Here is a 19726-nt window from a genome sequence, read left to right on the forward strand (position 1 = left end):
TAGTCGCAACCCACCCCGTGACGGAGATCAGGGGTTCCCAATTGTTTGGAACGATTGAAGAATAGCGCACAACCACACATAACATCTAATGACAGTTGGCAGAGGTGACTGAGCAACTGCAAACCTTGTTACGGGAGGTTGTCCCACGGAATCGGGAAAATCCACAGCAAATCGAAGGAGACAACCATGACAGACCACCCGTCGTTATTGCATCCTGACGCCCAATTCTTGACGATGACAGTGAGGATGATTTCGAATTTGGTGGTGCTCCAGTTCTTCCCGACAATGACAGAAATGGTAGAAATTGGCATAATCAAGGTAATTTCATTCCCCATAGGAATAATGATGAATTTAAACTCAAGGTAGATATTCCTACTTTTAGTGGAGATCTTGGTATAGAGGGACTTCTGGATTGGATCACAGAAGTCGATAGGTTCTTTGATTACATGGAGATACCAGAGGAACAAAGGGTAAAACTAGTAGCTTTCCGATTAAAGGGAGGCGCATCTGTTTGGTGGGAACGGATGAGAGAGACCCGGATGAGAGAAGGAAGGGGTCCTGTTCGAACCTGGAGGCGCAAGAAACAATTAATCAAAGGTAGATTTTTACCTCCTGACTATGAACAATATATGTTTGAATCTTATCAGAGGTGTGCGCAGGGTTCTTATAGTGTTAATGAATGTACATCTGAATTTTTGAGGTTAGCTGAGAGAAATCAATTATCTGAAAGTAATAACCAGCAGGCAGCCCATTATCTAAGCGGTTTGAGACCGTCCATCAGAGATAAAATTGGTGTACAGATGGTTCTCAGTGTGCAGGAAGCAAGGAACCTAGCCTTGAAAGCAGAATTAGTATTCCAAGACAAGGCACACGGTGATAATTACCGCCGGTACAGCAGAAGCGACAATAGACCGGCAACTGTCGACAGGAACAAATCAGTCCCGACAGTACAACCTTCTCACCTGGCAAGCACAAGTAATGCCGGTAAGGCTACTACAGGAGGACATACTCGACATAATCCTTCCAACCCTCCTAAACCCAGTAACCCTTATGCAAGACCTGCTCCTATTAAATGTTTTAAATGTAATGAGGTGGGACATAGATCCAGTGACTGTCCTAGGAGGAAGGCAGTTAATATGGTAGAAAGGGAGGAGGAAGTATATTGTGGACCTAATGGGGAGGATGAAGAGGGTCCATATGAACATGAGGAGTATACTTGTGTGGTAAGAAAATTAATGTTGTCCCAGAAAAATAAGGATACTTCTCAAAGGCACAGATTATTTCGTACCAGATGTACTGTCAAGGGAAATTATTTAATTTAATTATTGATAGTGGCAGTCAAGAAAATATTATTTACAGGGATGTCATCCAACAATTATAGCTGATTCTTGAAAAACATCCCAACCCATACACAATTGGGTGGATCAAGGAAGGAGGCGGCGTACGAGTGGAAGAACGCTACAAGGTACCTTTTTCAATTGGTAAGTACCATGATGAAGTATATTGTGATATTGTAGATATGGATGCTTGCTATATTTTGTTAGGAAGGCCTTGGCAGTTTGATACAGATGCAAGGCACATGGGTAGGAAGAATACCTACCAACTTGAAAAAGAGGGTACACGTTATACTTTGTTACCCATAGCAGAAAAAAAATATTACAAATACTCCAAAGGCACGTGAGAAGAATTTCCTTACCATCACCCATCATCATGCTGAATTTGTTAAAGAATGTAAGGATACTCATGAAATACATTTATTAGTAGTAAAAGGAGAAGATGTTAATGATGAAAATAAAATTCCATCTGAAATACAGGGACTGTTGGATGAATTTAATGATGTAGTTCCAGAGGAGTTACCAAATGAACTCCCTCCCATTAGAGATATACAGCACCATATTGATTTTGTTCCAAGTGCTAGTCTCCCTAACCTCCCACATTACAAGATGAGTCCTAAGGAGAATGAAATCTTACGGGAAAAGGTAGAAGAATTATTGAAAAATTGACACATTCAAATCAGCATGAGTCCTTGTATAGTACCTGCCTTACTTACACTTAAGGATGGCAGTTGGAGAATGTGTGTCGACAGCATGGCCATTAACAAGATTACTATTGGATACAAATTTCCCATTCCTAGGCTAGACGACATGCTAGACCAACTAAGCGAAGCTGTAGTTTTTTCAAAAATAGATCTCAGGAGTAGATATCATCAAATCAGGATCAATCCCGGAGATGAATGGAAGACAGCCTTCAAGACTAGAGATGGCCTGTTCGAGTGGTTAGTCATGCCCTTTGGACTAACCAATGCACCTAGCACTTTCATGAGGCTGATGAACCAAGTATTGCGCCCCTTCATTGGTAAATTTGTGGTAGTCTATTTTGACGATATTTTGATATACAGCAAATCTATCACTGAGCATGTGGGACATATTAGGGAGGTCCTACAAACATTGAGGGAAAATAAATTATATGCTAATTTGAAGAAATGCATCCTCATGAATGATAATTTATTATTCCTGAGATTTATTATAAGCAAGGATGGAGTGAAAGTAGATGAGAAAAAAGTGAAAGCCATTAGGGAGTGGCCAACCCCATCCACTGTCACAAATGTCAGGCGATTTCATGGATTGCCAACCTTCTATAGGCGTTTTATTAAGAATTTTAGTAGTATCATGGCTCCCATTACTGAATGCTTGAAAAAGGATAAATTTCAATGGGGAGAAGAACAAGAGCAAAGTTTTGCTCTCATAAAAGAAAAATTATGTACTGCTCATGTTCTTGCCTTGCCAGACTTTAATAAATTATTTGAAGTTGAATGTAATGCCAGTGGAGTTGGCATAGGGGCTGTATTGTCCTAAGAGAAAAGACCCATCGCTTTCTTTAGTGAAAAACTATGTGAAGCTAGGAGAAAGTGGTCTACTTATGACAAGGAGTTCTATGCTGTGATTAAAGCCTTGAAGACATGGGAACACTATTTAATTGCAAAAGAATGTGTTCTCTATACTGACCACCAGGCCCTAAAATATGTTAGTGGGCAAAAGCAATTAAGAAGTGATTTACATGCCAGATGGTTTGCTTTCCTACGCAAGTTCCCATATAAAATTGTGTATAAGACAGGACAGCAAAATAAAGTGGCTGATGCACTTAGTAGGCGTGTAGCTCTCATCAAGACCCTCAATGTTGAGATCGTGGGTTTTGAGTGCCTAAAAGACTTATATGCCCAAGATGAGGACTTCCAACAGGTATGGGAGAAATGTGTGAACAAGCAGCGAACAGAAGACTTCTTTATTTATGATGGGTTCCTTATGAAAGGGGAACAACTGTGTATCCCTTGCACTTCCCTCTATGAAAAGATCATCAGAGATTTGCATGGGGGTGGATTAGCAGGACACTTGGGAAGGGACAAAATAGTAGAAACAGTTAAGGGGCGATATTACTGGCCGAAATTAAGAAGGGACGTGTCTACCATTGTAAGCAGGTGCTATGTTTGTCAGACAGCTAAGGGACAAACCCAAAACACAGGTCTCTACATGCCCCTACCCGTTCCTACTGCTATATTCATGGACTTTGTGCTAGGCTTGCCAAAGACCTAGAGGAACATGGACTCCATCTTCATAGTGGTTGATAGATTCTAAAAAATGGCTCACTTCCTCCCATGCAAGAAAACAGCAGATGCATCCGCTACAGCCAAACTATTTTTCAGGGAGATTGTCAGCTTTCATGGGGTATCCAAGACCATCACATCAGATTGTGACACACGGTTCCTCAGTCACTTTTGGATGACCCTGTGGAGGTTGTTTGATTCATCACTTAATTTTGATAGTACAACCCATTCGCAGACAGATGGACAAACAGAAGTGGTAAACCGGACCTTAGGGAATTTAATTCGCAACATATGCCGGGAGAGGCCAAAACAGTGGGACTTCACCATTGCCCAAGCTGAGTTCGCCTATAACAATGTAGTGCACAGTTCTACAGGCATATCCCCATTCTCCATCGTATACATAAAGGTCCCTAACCATGCACTGGATTTAGTGAAGCTACCTAAAGTACCTAGCGCCAGTATCTCAGTAGAGCAGATGGCAGAACAAATCTAGTCCGTCCAAGAGGCCGTGAAGCATAAGCTAGAGCAATCCAACGCCAAGTACAAGATGGCCGTAGACAAGCACCGCCGACCTCAAGTGTTTGATGTAGGTGATGAGGTTATGGTCTTCTTAAGAAAGGAAAGGATTCCCGTAGGTACTTACAACAAGTTGAAGCCTCGGAAGTATGGTCCATACAAGATCATGAAAAAGATTCATGACAATGCCTATGTAGTGGATTTACCAGATCATATGGGTATATCCAAGACCTTCAACGTTGCTGACCTTCATCGGTACCTGCCAGAAATAACACTTGCCTATCCTAGTCACGACTCGGAGTCGAGTTCTCTCCAAGTGGGGGAGAATGATGGAGGCCCATCACAAGGCCCATCTCACCCTAGGGCGACAGCTCCTAGGATAAGGTCAATTCAAGATAAGGTTAAGTCCAAGAATTCAAGACAAGCAAGAACTGATCCAAGATTAGCAAGATAAAGCAAGACTCTTCCAAGACTCTTCCAAGATTATCAAGAAAGACTCCAAGAAGCATCAAGATTAGCAAGATAATCCAAGATTCATGCATCTAGGGAGATCGGACGGTGGAGATCAAACCAAGAAGAATTTGATCCTATCAGATTAGATATTTGGATCTATCCTAGTTATTATTTCCTAGTTCTTTTACAATTTCCAAATGTATTATAAATACTGCTATTTTCCCAAAATTATTCATCAATTCATACTTCATATCTTTCAGATTTTCTTGAGTTCTCTTCTTTTAGCTTTCGCCACCTTTTCTCTCTCCTAGAGAAATCGGTGTTATTCGTTAGGTGCTAGCGAACGCCCGGTGCTTGCATAGTCAGTTCTGGTTTCCATTGCTTCCACGCCGCGTCACCGACGATTGAAGGACTTCCCAGCCACAACCCACATTGCACGGGCCTCACATTCTAACAAACACCAAGGAACATCAAGTGGACCGGATGCTCAACTAGACTTCGACTTGGAGTTCTTCAGTCGAGGAACAAGGCATCCTGTCGCACTATACCTCGGCCGAACACCTTATGCCTCTACTTCAGAACTGGAGGAGTGGTTTTTAGTCATGGTCGAACTGGTCTAGAGAGACACGTGGCCGCCCAATCATCGGCCAGTCAGCCCAGCTACATTGGCATAGCCCGGCCAGCTCCGCAGCACACACTCATTCTGTGGCCTAGGTCGGGCTACACTATTACTGTGGCCCCTCATCCACGTCAACTACTCGTGGCGCAGATAAGCGTAGCTACGAATAAAGAGGAGTAAAGAAGACAACTCCACCGGGGATTAGGACTCCATCCTGAATACTTCGGCAGCTTAACTCGTCCCGATAACCCCGGGAGCCCAATCTGACTAGGACACGGGTCTACAACTATAAGAAGGTATTCCATGCTCAAGGTAAGGGATTCCAACTTCTGACACCCATACTACTATTTTGCTCAGACCAGAATCCTTATAGTTCAGCCCGACCATCCATCACCTCCTATTGACTTGAGTGTCGGAGTACCTACCCAGAAATAATTCCTCGGGCCTCTGACTTCTTTCTTGATCACAGGTCTTGAAGCGCAGCCTCATCCATATAGCTTGGCATCACCCTGTTAGCAAAAACTATCTAATTGCTCTCCTTATTTCGTACACCATCTCGAATTGAGCATCATCACAATGCAATACAAATAAGTACTATAAATGATTTAAAAAAAGACCCCACTCAAATAAATACTTATTCGACAAATCATTTATTTCCCAAACATATCTTTAGAAGGAACCGTTCCAAAAGGCAAGAGCAAGCTTTAACAATTTCGATAATCTGAAAAAAAAAACAATTTCGATAATTTGGTGTTGCGTAGTCAGAAAAAAATATATGACAACAAAAATACATGATACTGAAGAAGGCTTTCACCATTCAAAACCAACCGAAAATGGTTGAAACCAATTTTTAACGCAAAGTAGCCCGCGTGAGAGAGATTATTATTCAGTGTCCTCACTTCATTGGATGTGCCGGTACCTATTGATAGGACCTATTGCTGGATCATTGGTAGGAATAAACGTGTAAATACAAACTGCATATGGTTTGCTACTTTAGAATTGAAATTAAGATTCAGTTTGGAAGAAGTATAAATGCAAAAATATATAGAGGGCAAAATCTTAGAGTTGATGTGGCAACTCCAAGGACTTTAGTAAGGAAATAATGGATACATCAAAAATTGCAATGATTTGGGGGTAAGGGAGAAAGGATAGGCCATCTGGCATGGCTATTTTTATTTTAATAATACTAATAGATGTTAAAAATATCTTCATACTTTTATAGAGGGTTCAAGGATGGATTGCAGTCCAAAAGTAAATTAAAAGACATGAACTTTTGGACTCGACTCTAGCCTAAATTTATACACAAACAAATTTATATAATTCCCTAAAAAATATATTTATATAATATTTATACATAAAAATATGAAAAAAAAAATTGATCTGATTAGGTTCAGACTAACTCGACTCAAGTTGCTCCCCTAGATTCAGCAATGGATCCAGGTAATGGATAACCGGCAGACCCTAATGCGTCCTTTGCATGAATATCGTTATGGCAAAAGGTTGTTATTTTCTTGTAACAACTGAAAAAGAAATTTGAACAAGAAATGAAGCCCTGTCGAAGTCGGGAGTCCAATTCTAAATTTCTTATTCACCTTTTACTTTAAGTTGCCTTAATCTGACATAGCTCACCCTTAGCTTTTTTTTTTTTTTCACCAAGTTGCCATGTCAATAGATTTGGAAACAAGGATTCCAGGCCCACCCATAGAAAGTAGAAACAACATTTTACCGGAATTTGGAGGTGCCATGATTTTGACATTCAATCCACGTAATTCACAAATAAGTATCAATTATTAGATGAACCTGAAATAAAATTATGCACATTTCACTATAAACCCCATTTGGATTTTGGACCCTTTTATCTTGTTGTGCATAATTTTGCTTATACTCGATTTCATGGGTGTTTATTGAAAAAAATACCATTATATGTTTCATCAACCGAACCAACCGATTCAATTAACCGAATTTTTTATTCGGTTTCAATCGAATTTTCGATTTTTCTTTCTCACCAACCCCGAGAGGGAATGCAATTCATCCTTATCCTGTCTTGTGTTCTTCCTTCCTTTATTTTAATTTTTGTTTACCGTTTTAATTACAAATTTACAAGTGCATCAAGCATCACACATCTAGAGTATTGTATCAATTTAGGTGAATCCCCGTCCATCATTCAATGTGGGACCCAAATGGTTTTAAGAGAATCCTAGAACCATTCAACCAATAGGGTATTGGTAAAAGATAAGCGTGTAAATAATATTGAGTTATTTGTCCAATTCTATACATCATATGTTAATTAATAAAATTACTCAATAAAAATTTAAAAATTAAAAAAGTATTCACCGACATGAATAAAGTCACAAAAATAAATAAATAAAATAAAGTGCAAGTCGAACACCACTACCCCATACCTACATCGAGAATTTATTGAATCTTAGAGTACGATCTCAGGGAAATTTATGTGAAAAATATAAAGCAACCAACTTTGAATGGAATTGAAAATAAGAAAATAAAAAAAAAAAAGGTTAACCTTTCAACCATTAGGCTTCATTGGGGAAGAATGTAAATACAAATATAAACGGAGCCATAGGTGTTGTTTGGTTTGATACAAAAAATTGAAGGAGAGTTTTTCAATGAATTTTTTACAAAATTTGTTGAAGAACTTTCACTCAACTTATTAATGTTTCTCTCTTCTTTTTTGTCAAAAAAACATGTCTTAGTGCCTTTCCCTTAATAAACTACAATGACAAGGCTGAACAACCACTTTCTCACTAGATTTAGACTTCTCGTCCTTTCTTAACTTGTTTAAAATGGTTAAGAGATTATTCCATTATGTGACTAATCTACCATATCTACCTAGAGGAAATGGTGGGTAATTTTTCATCCATGCACTAAAGAAACATAAAACTAGTAGCAGCCAGTTAGTAGAACCCTACCCTGAACACTCTGCTTTATCTCGTGAATGAAAAGGAGAAAAAAAAAAAAAAAAAAAAAAAAAAAACAGAAGTGTGAAGTTACAGGGAGTTCTTCAATGTGAATGGTTTTTCTTGTTGTGAATTAAAGTAATTAAAATGAAACCAAATTGATCCCTAAATAAAAATATAGAAAATGTGTTCTTGGTTGTACATCTGTTTTTTGTTTATAAACTAAAACAAAAAAAAAAAAAAAACTTTTTTGTGCCAAACATCGTGTTTGAGAGATCATTATTTTTGTTTTAGAAACCATTATTTTTATGGTTCTAAAATATGGATTTTTTATAACAAAATCAACTTGTTTTTCCTTCTCATAATAAGAACATAATATAAGAACACTTATCAAGTATTTTATGATGTGAAAATTTTAAAATAAATGAAAACAAAACCATTCATCTTGTAGAACCCCCCCCCCCCAATTACGAGAAAAAATTAATAAAAAAACAAAAAATCAATTTTTTGTTATTTCTCCAACAAAGATAAAATATTTCAATTGCTAAAATATATACTATTAAAAATATTATAACTGTTAAAACCCAAAATTCCAGTTATTTTGAGATATTATAAAAAAATATCCATTAAAATTTGTTCTAAAGTTTGCCCAAATCAAACATAGGCTGGATATTTTGGTTGGTTAAATATAAATTCCATTTTCTTATTGGTTTTAAAGTAATAATTAAGAACATGCTTGGATTTGGGAGAAACAAGTTTTGCAATTTTCCTGCATTCACGCCGTGTGCTACGAAGAACGATGCCAAGGCATGTGAAGGCAGTGCGCCGCACGTGCTGCATTATTCTACAGAGTTTCAGTGGATCCGTGTGGGGTTCACGCGGTCCGGAATCCTGGAGGAAGGATTCACCAAACAAAAAGTCGTTTATACACATGCCAGCACGAAACCTCATCCCTATGCCACGTGGCAAGGGTCCGAAGACTACTCGCCGGATATACCTCCTTAAACTTCCCCCCCTGTATTTGCATTAAATTACAGAATAGCTCTCCGGGCCGCTAAGTCCAACTTTAAGCCGTAGTCCTCCATAGACCGCGTCAAGTCCTACAAAAAAGGCAACGAAATTTTCAAAAACAACTCATTCTTCATTCTGTCCTTTTTTCCCAGACGTCAATAACATCGTGCCGTCAGCCGTTGCTACTTGCTACTTTACCCACTTGCTACGTTGGGTTTGGATATTTGAGTCATTTTATCGAAAGGTCATGAATACTTTCGACAATAAACTGGTTAATACACTTCCTATTTACTGCAAACGCGGCGCTAGGTGTGTCGACGTGGTACCGGTTTTTTCATTTCATCAAACTGAAACTGAATGGATACCACCGGGTAATTAGTCGGCTCGTTTCGGTTTTTGAGCAGTTTGATTTCTCGATTTTTCAGTTTTTTATATGTATAATATATATTATATAAATATATGTATAATATTATAAATATTTTAAAAATATATAATATATAATATATTTATAAATAGATCATTATAAATATAATATAAGTATATATTTATATATAATGAATATATATTTATATATAATACATAGAAAATATGTGACATATATTAAAAATATATACAATATATAGAAATAAATATATATATATCGGTCGGTTCGGTTAACTGTCGGTTTTTTTGTAAGTTAACTGAAAACCAAACGGTCTTTTGGTTTTTCAAAAATTCTGAATCAAAACCGAACCAATCGGTTTGGTTAGCTGCATTTTGCAGTTCGGTTTCTCGATTCAGTTCAGTTGTTTGGTTTTTCATTGACACCCCTAGCAATGGGTAGGGTAGCTGTGCAAATTTGTTAATGATAGCACAAAATCTCTTATTATTCTTATTTTAAATCAATAAGTTATTTTATCTTTTATATTATTTATTGAAATAAAATAAGTTCTATTAATTTTTATGTTCATCCAAACAATTATTGCATATATTAACAATTATAACTAGAAATTAAAAATTAGTATTTTATAACTAAATGAAATAAATAATCTAGCAATTTCTAATTTACATTAAATGATGATTTTAATTCCAAGAAATTTATACAAATAAAATATTAATAATAGAATAATTATCTTAATACTTAAAATTTATAAATTTGTGCATGATATATATCTTATAATTTTTATGTCATTAGTTAATATTTTAATCTATATTAAATAACATTATATTTTGCATTTACAAAAAAATAAAAAAAAATGTTTACAAAATATTCAAGAATATAATATTAAATTAAATCTATCAAATCCACTAATTTACATTTACATTTTTAGTTTCAAAAAATTTATAGAAATTCAAATTTTAATAATGAAATAGTTATTTTAGTAATTAAAAATTATGAATTTTCATATGATATATATCTTAGAAAATTTAAACAGATTTGATATATTTTGAGTAAAAATTATATATATGATGTTTTAATTTATATTTGATAATTTAATACTTGGTTAGCCTTTTTGTTAATGTTAAAAAGTAAAAATAATAAAATATAAAATAATTGATATAATAATTAGGACAAATATAATAGCTTCATGCATATGTCTTGGACTCTTAATTAATATATTGTTTGATATTTATGCATCCTAATAAATATAATAAGTTCATATTTATACATCTCAGGTATCAGATACCCTAAATTTCAAACCCAAACCCGTCCCAATAAGATTTTAATCTAAAATCCCAAACCCTATAAAATTTTAATAAACGGATCCTATTAAAATCGGAACAAATCGAATATCCGAAAATTCATGCAAAATTGCTATCCTAGCTAGTAGCTACCAAGAACCCCGATATCAAGTACTTATCAGTTACCACTGAAATGTCCTAAATGTCCTCGTTCAAAAGCTGGCTTAGGTTCACATAAGTTCGACTGTCTATCATAAATCAGGGGTCGCTTTCTTTGGTTAGGGGAGGAGGAGAGGTTTTGACTTGAACAAATCGGGTTGTTATGTGAAAGGAGGCTCGAATTCGCGTAAAACTGGAGGGCGTCTCCCGTCGCTACGAGAGATTGAGAGATAATCGAGATTAAAAGCAATTTGATATTGAGAGATAATTAATGTGGGCCCAACTGGGTTGTGGGCTTTGAGAAAAAAACGTGAATGCATGGCCCATGGGGCTGGCTGGGGCCTGGCCTGGGCATTCCGGCTATAAAAAACAGGCAACAGCTGAAGAGCCGCAAAACAAAAACCAAAAGACAAAGGAAGCAAAGTCACAACCCTTCCGGAAAAGGGTCATTCCGGCATCCGGAATTTCCGATAAACCCCAAGCGTTTATTTTGAATAATTTTCAGAAAAACCAGGGGCATCCTGGGGAACTAAAATTGAACTTTCAACGAACCAAGTGTGGTTCGTACAGCAAGACGACAGCACACAATTAGCAAAGCCACATCAGCAAAATTCATTATCGCAAGTCGCCACGCGTCATGGCCCTCCACTCGATTATCCTACCCCCTATTTAAAGCCGAAATCCCGGCTTTTCCTACTCCCCTTCGATCCAGCGAATGTAATGTAAAGAGACCGCTAATAAAAGGAGGAAATATTTTAGAAAATTTCCTTCTTGTCCGAAAGGTCTCTGCTACTCGATGTCGAAGGCAAGAACTCTACAAACAGCTTCCAAGATCTGAGATTTTTCCCTGTGTTGTGTTAGGGTTTTGTTGGGTGGGGTAGTTGACGATCTTCGAGGAAGATTTTGTCTGGTTGTTTAATTGTTTTGTTGATGGTTTTAGTTTAGCTTAGACGAGTTCTAAATACTAAATGTCTGTTTTCAATTAATAATAAAGAGGATTAGAAAAGAAGCTTTCGGAATGGCGTGTTTAAGTATTTGAAGTTGGACCTTTGTGAAGGACTTGGTCTCTCCGTAGTTTTTTTGTCGCCATTAATTCTTCAGACGGATGGGGTACATCGTTTAATCCATTTTGAAGGTGTCAGACCTACCCTCCAAAGCTTTGAAGGATCGGGCGGCATCTCATTATCATAAGAGGTAATGCTTTAGAACCCTAATTCTTATTGTGTTGGGTTGGATATAATCTCTACTGGCTTATCGGGTAGAGATTTCAGGTAAATCGGCTATCTGAAAAGATTTAACATTTCAGCTGAATTGTCTACCTTTTTGTTTGAAGCATTCAATAAGTCCAAATCGATAGTTTTGAATTCTTATAAGATTTGAACGTTAAAGCTATGTAGTTTTGTTGGATTTTTTATTCTTTTGGCTTCCTGTGAGTTTTAATTTGAGTCGTATGAACTGCTTTCTGCAGAGTTTGCTTTCTCTCTCTCTCTCTCTTTTTTTTTTTTTTGCACTAAAGAAATATTTGAAGATTTGTAGTTTTCCTTTAAAGTATTCATCTGAACGATTTGAAACAGGTGTTTTGAGGATACACAAGTTTTGAACTGCTTTGAGCTTTTTATCTGGTTTCTGCAACGAAAGGGCCGTTTACTGTTGTTTCCTATTTTCGTTGGTGAAATTTCAGGATTTGGTGGACAAGTATCTAGTAGTGTGTCGATATGGCGTCAAAATCATTCAAAGCAAGCCGATCAAACTTATCGCAATCGTCTGACGATTTTGATGCACGGCAAGGTAGGCGTCCATTTACTCCGACTGTGACCTTTGGCAGGAGAACTTCTTCCGGTCGGTATGTGAGCTACTCTAGGGAGGATCTTGATAGTAAACTTGGCAGTGGTGAATACACGAACTATACGGTGCACATACCACCAACTCCCGATAACCAGCCCATGGAGATCTCCATGGATCCATCTATCTCACAAAAGGTTGAAGAGCAATATGTGTCAAATTCTATTTTTACCGGTGGTTTCAACACTGTTACTCGAGCTCATCTTATGGACAAAGTGATTGATTCTGAAGCAAGTCATCCTCAGATGGCTGGTGCCAAGGGTTCTTCCTGCACTATACCAGGTTGTGATGGAAAGGCAATGAGTGATGAGCGTGGAGTGGATATCCTTCCCTGCGAATGTGATTTCAAGATCTGTAGAGATTGCTATATTGATGCTGTTAAGATGGGTGGTGGAATATGCCCTGGCTGTAAGGATCCCTACAAGGAAACCAACTTGGATGAGATAGCCATGGATAACGGAGGTTCAATTCCACAGCTGCCGCCACCACCTGGGATGTCAAAGATGGAGAGGAGGTTGTCTTTGATGAAATCAACTAAGTCAGTGTTGATGAGAAGCCAGACAACAGACTTCGATCACAACAGGTGGCTGTTTGAAACTAAGGGAACCTATGGATATGGAAATGCCATATGGCCGCAGGATGGAGCTTTTGGGAATGAGAAAGATGATGAGGTTGCTCAGCCTTCTGAGCTGATGAACAAACCATGGAGGCCTCTTACTCGCAAATTGAAAATTCCTGCTGCCATTCTCAGTCCCTATAGGTAGTTACTCTTTCCAGATCCTTTCCTGTTACTGCACTAGGACAAGTTCTTTTCTATTATTGTTTCTTTATATGTTTTCTTTTTTTTTCTTTCTGTTTTTTTTTTTTTTGAATGACGATATACAATAAAGACTTGCATCATTGCATAGTACCTGAATCAAATAATATTTTCGTAAAATCCTGGGTGGCAAGTGTGAGAGCGTGGGTTTGAGTCAGAGTGCAGCCACTTTGTGGAAAACAAATGCCAAAGGTCAGGACCATATACGGTTCTACCTCTCTCAAGACCCCAGATTGCTGGAACCAACATTGGACAATTGCTAATACCTTCAAGTTTGGGAGTCTCCACTGTTTCTTTCTATCCTATTGTTTACGTGATTGGCTGGTAGTTCTTGGTGAAAAAGAAGTAGAAATGGAGAATCTGGTTGCATTCGCAGGCTGGACATCATTGCATCTCCACTGTTCTATAAATAAATTGGTGGTTCAAATTAACCAGTTGCCAATTTTCTCTCAAATTTGCTGTATAAGAAAAGTTGCTCATCACCTTGATGAGTACCTTACCCATATAGGACAATTGGCTCCATTTGTTATGATTGCAAGACTGTATTTCCAAAATCTCGGTGTTCTCTCTACTTCTTCCATGTGCAGGTTCAATGAAAAAATCTTGAGATACTGTCTTGATTATCATCTGAGGAGAACAGGGTGTAATCTGTGTTGAGGAAACTTCAATGGCATTTTTTTCTCTCAAAAAATCCTTTTGGTTCTACTAAATATCAATTGCATATTTACTATTTCATGTTGCCATGTCAATGAGTCCTACTTGTATTTTACGGCTTTATAACCCATATTAGGTAAAGTAGGACAAAGTGTATTAATGATTGGTTGAAAAGGATAAAATGTGGTACAGCATATCTTTGGAGGTCATTGCACACCTTGAACTTTTTCCACCCAATATACTTCACATTGTTAGAAAGGAGATTTTTCTTTTTTTCACATATTAATAAAATTTAAAAATTAACCATTAAAAAAAACTAGAAGATTTGAAGTGGGTTTCTGTGGTTGAATAGTTGCACAAGGACCATTTGGTTTTGCATTCTATTGATATAATTTTTTATGCTAATATGGCCCTGCACCTTCAGGTAGAATTGAATGAACTAATCTATACAGAATAATTTAGCTTAATAAATTTCTTATTCATGGCTTCATGCCACCCAGACCCAGCACAATTATGCAGTATGGCAGTATGGCCATTTTTTTCCTGTCCTATGTTAATCATGCTGATGCATCATACATTGTTTCTTTGGTCACAGGCTCCTAATTTTTGTTCGGATGGCTGCCCTTGGCCTGTTTCTTGCATGGAGGATTAGGCATCCAAACAGTGAAGCAATCTGGCTATGGGGGATGTCTGTTGTCTGTGAGATTTGGTTTGCCTTTTCCTGGCTGCTTGATCAGCTACCCAAGTTCTTCCCTGTTAACCGATCTACTGACCTTGCTATACTCAAAGATAAGTTTGAAACACCAAGCCCTAACAACCCCACTGGAAAATCTGATCTCCCAGGTACAGATGTCTTTGTTTCTACTGCTGATCCAGAGAAAGAACCACCTCTTGTCACTGCAAACACTATTCTTTCTATTCTTGCTGCTGATTACCCTGTTGAAAAGCTAGCTTGCTATGTTTCTGATGATGGTGGTGCCCTTCTGACCTTTGAGGCCATGGCTGAAGCTGCAAGTTTTGCCAACTTGTGGGTCCCATTCTGCCGGAAGCATAATATTGAACCTAGAAACCCAGAGTCTTATTTCAATCAGAAAAGAGATCCTTACAAAAACAAGGTACGCTCAGATTTTGTCAAGGACCGTAGACGGGTAAAGCGTGAGTATGATGAGTTCAAAGTCCGGATCAATGGCTTGCCAGATGCTATCAGACGCCGTTCTGATGCCTATCATGCTAGAGAGGAGATTAAAGCCATGAAGCTCCAGAGACAGAATGCAGGTGATGAACCTGTAGAAAGTGTGAAGATTCCAAAAGCTACTTGGATGGCCGATGGAACTCACTGGCCTGGCACTTGGTTGGTTCCAGCATCTGAGCACTCCAAGGGTGATCACGCTGGAATCATACAGGTAACTATATTCTTAAATCAACCTTTTACCTTTTTTGCTTAGAGATGAGATCAAGCACATAGTTAAGATTGGTTGAATGTAATGATTTTTGGAATTTACCTTCTTATTCTTATTGTTTTCCTTTTTCTTTATTTTTTTGTTTTTTTTTTTTGAAACAGGAGAACAAGTTAAAATGGAACTAAACATGATTTTATCAACTGCAGGTAATGTTGAAACCACCCAGTGATGAACCATTAAAGGGCACTACTGCTGATGATACTAAGCTCCTTGACTTCACTGATGTTGACATCCGTCTCCCCTTATTTGTCTATGTTTCCCGTGAGAAACGTCCTGGCTATGATCACAACAAGAAGGCTGGGGCCATGAATGCCCTTGTTCGAGCCTCTGCCATAATGTCCAATGGCCCCTTCATTCTCAATCTTGACTGTGACCATTACATCTACAATTCCCAGGCAATGAGGGAAGGTATGTGCTTCATGATGGACCGTGGTGGTGACCGAATTTGTTATGTCCAGTTCCCCCAGAGATTCGAGGGTATTGACCCCTCAGATCGTTATGCCAACAACAACACTGTCTTTTTTGATGTCAACATGCGAGCACTTGATGGTCTTCAGGGTCCTGTGTATGTTGGAACTGGATGCCTCTTTCGCAGGATAGCCCTCTACGGTTTTGACCCTCCCCGATCAAAAGAACACCCTGGTTGCTGCAGTTGTTGTTTTGCTCGTCGCAAGCGAGTGGTTTCCTCTATCCCTGAAGAACACCAGGCCCTTAGAATGGGAGACGATGATGATGACATGAACATGTCTTTCTTCCCTAAGAAGTTTGGCAATTCAAATTTCCTTATTGATTCAATCCCTGTTGCAGAGTACCAGGGCCGTCCCCTTGCTGATCATCCAGCAGTTAAGTATGGACGCAAACCAGGTGCTCTCACCATTCCCCGTGAACTTCTTGATGCATCAACAGTTGCAGAGGCCATTAGTGTAATCTCCTGTTGGTATGAGGATAAGACTGAGTGGGGCCAGCGTGTTGGATGGATTTATGGATCTGTGACAGAAGATGTGGTCACAGGGTATAGGATGCACAATAGAGGATGGAAATCTGTTTATTGTGTCACCAAGCGTGATGCCTTCCGTGGGACTGCTCCTATTAATCTTACTGATAGACTACACCAGGTGCTTCGTTGGGCTACTGGCTCTGTTGAGATCTTCTTCTCTCGCAACAATGCCATCTTTGCCAGCTCAAAGATGAAGTTCTTGCAGCGGATTGCATACCTTAATGTCGGAATTTATCCATTTACCTCCATCTTCCTCATTGTGTACTGCTTCCTCCCAGCACTCTCTCTCTTCTCTGGCCAGTTCATTGTCCAGAGCCTTAATGTTACCTTCCTTGTCTATCTCCTCCTCATCACTTTGACCCTCTGTATGCTGGCCATCCTTGAAATCCGGTGGTCAGGTATTGAGCTAGAAGAGTGGTGGCGGAATGAACAGTTTTGGTTGATAGGAGGCACAAGTGCTCATCTTGCTGCTGTGCTTCAAGGGTTATTGAAAGTCATTGCAGGGATAGAGATCTCCTTCACTCTAACATCCAAGTCAGCCGGGGAGGATGAGGATGATGAGTTTGCTGACTTATACATTGTTAAGTGGACATCCTTGATGATTCCACCGATCACTATAATGATGACCAACTTGATTGCAATTGCAGTTGGGGTAAGCCGGACCATATACAGTACTTTACCGCAGTGGAGCCGTCTTCTAGGTGGAGTATTCTTCAGCTTCTGGGTCCTGGTACATCTCTACCCCTTTGCCAAAGGGTTGATGGGAAGAAGGGGAAGGACACCCACCATTGTGTTTGTCTGGTCAGGCCTGATTGCCATCACCATCTCCCTCCTCTGGGTGGCAATTAATCCCCCGTCTAATAGTACTGAGATCGGAGGTTCATTCCAATTCCCATAACGGATCATTCATTTTTAAGGTAAATCCAGCTTCAATCTTTTTTTATCGAATTCTTTTCCCCGGATGTAAATCATGGTGACTGTACTAGGGGTCCTTGTATCTTCACAAGTGATCTCCAGTTTCAATTTTTAGGGGTGACCGGGGTGGCTGTGGCTTTTGAGAGAATGCAGATTTTTTTTCCGCTTTATTTCTCTCATATGTATCCAAATTCTTACCGTTGATAGAGGGAGGGGTTACATGTGTCTATTTTCATTCGTTTGTAATTCTATAGAATCTAAAGTTAAACTAGACTGATTACTCCATCAAATTCATCATAAACTAGCTTATGGAGTATTACTTCACTGTTCCTGTTATTTTCTAGCTTCTCCCTCATCCTTCCTTTAAATTGGTATACTCTTGTATTAGTTTTCAATCCCTCTTTTAGTTTGACTTTTGAGCTCTTATTTTCAAGATAGGTGTAAAATTAACCATGGATCATTGAGAAAACTAATAACAGTGGTACAGCTAGGTTTGCACTATTTGTTTTTCATGGGTACAGAGATCAAACAACCTTCGTAACGTATGAAAAATTGAGATGAATTCATAGATATAATTAGGCCCTATAACATGTCATCTATCCTATGATAGGATATCATTACCCACCATTCAATGGGCTCTTGAAGATTCATTGGGATAAACGAAAATTTGGCTATGATGGATTCATAGTCTCCCAGTGTACCGGTGGCCTTGATAGCTTTGTGCTCTTTGTGGCTTCTTCCCATGATAATTGTTTGGTTTGTCACCGTGCATTGGTCTTTCCTGTGTCGAGGCTGATTATTGATCTCTTCCACTCAAACTCATAGTACGTGGGTTGAATGGCTTTAGGCCTTCTTCATCAGGTGTCTTTAGATCGACAAGTTGCTCAGCTACGGCCATGGCTGTAGCGAGGTCTTTCACACTGTGCCGTTGAAGTTCAAGCTCAGCCCAGGGCTTGAGACTGTCCATGTTTATTTGCTTTGAAATTTGATATTTGAAAGTGCAATAATTACATTAAGAATTATATTGGTATTGGTGAACTTTTTTTTCTAATGCAGAGAATATTGTTCTGAATTCTGAAAATGAACAAATATCCATTTTGACCCTATATATGAGAGTTTTTGTTTGCCTTTTTTGGGGTTATCATTGAAAAACAAAAAAAATTGTATGATTGAACCTTAAGAGATAAAAGGAAATGAACAATCATTTTTCTCTATAAGTTAAAAGATTCCTCTTAAGAGATAAGAGTTAAAAAGGAAACGAACAGGCCAATAGTATGTGGTTGGTTCTGTTTATGTTTATTGAATAAATGTTTGTACTTAATTTGTTGGTAAAACCGAGAAATGTAATAAGTACAACCATTTATGACAACTAAGTGCCATTAGGCTCCACATCAACATAAAAGTGAAAAATGTCTATTTGTGAAAGCTTTAGGGGTTGTTTGGCATCGTTGCCGTTTCCTTGAGCAACAGCGTCACATCGGAAAAAATGGTGCTTCAGTAAATGAACATTTGTTTGGAATTGTTTTTCCATAAAAAATGATGTTTCAAGCCATGCTTCGGAAATCGGGAAGCTATGGCTTGGAGCAACGTCAAATTTGGCGTCCCCTGGAGCTTCAACTTGTTGCTGCCAATAAGGTAGTGATGTGACACTGGATAATGGGTATCATTGCTAAAATCATTTCCTGGAGCAATGGTACCAAATAGAAAAAGTTATTGTTTTTCTAAGAAATGTCCTACCTGACAGTAATGATTCCGTTTTCTGAGAAAATTGTGCTCTAAGCCACACAAAAACGGTGTTGCAACTGTAGCATCGATGTCAAACATACACTTAAAAAATAACTTCTACAAACTGTTGGCGTGCACAACAGTTTAGCAACAGAAGAGTAAGAGAGAGAAACTATTGAAGTTTCATCTGTGTGGCAGAATTTATTGAATGTCCACGGAACCAAACACCCTTTAATCTCGGTCTGGGCGTATGACACTCTTGGCTAGTAGATTTCTGTCATAGATCAGATATTGGTCCAACTCCACCCACTACAATATAAATTCATTACACATGGATCAGAGATGGGTTTAATCCGACAAAGTCTAATATAAATCCATTA

At 38.4% G+C, this 19726-nt stretch overlaps 1 protein-coding gene across 1 annotated transcript; it reads left to right on the forward strand.

Annotated features, from left to right (window-relative positions):
- The first annotated feature begins 11634 nt into the window (after nucleotides 1–11634).
- Nucleotides 11635–18016, forward strand: LOC148880951 (cellulose synthase-like protein D3). Its single transcript, XM_088963087.1, has 4 exons — nucleotides 11635–12130; nucleotides 12618–13538; nucleotides 14845–15652; nucleotides 15856–18016. Exons 2-4 carry the CDS (start codon nucleotides 12652–12654, stop codon nucleotides 17602–17604), a joined length of 3444 nt encoding a protein of 1147 aa, XP_088819213.1. The 5' UTR covers nucleotides 11635–12130; nucleotides 12618–12651; the 3' UTR covers nucleotides 17605–18016.
- The last annotated feature ends 1710 nt before the right edge of the window (nucleotides 18017–19726 follow it).

Source organism: Nelumbo lutea, chromosome 1, assembly GCF_056320005.1.
Source record: "Nelumbo lutea isolate HS-2025 chromosome 1, American lotus-T2T, whole genome shotgun sequence".
NCBI lineage: Eukaryota > Viridiplantae > Streptophyta > Magnoliopsida > Proteales > Nelumbonaceae > Nelumbo > Nelumbo lutea.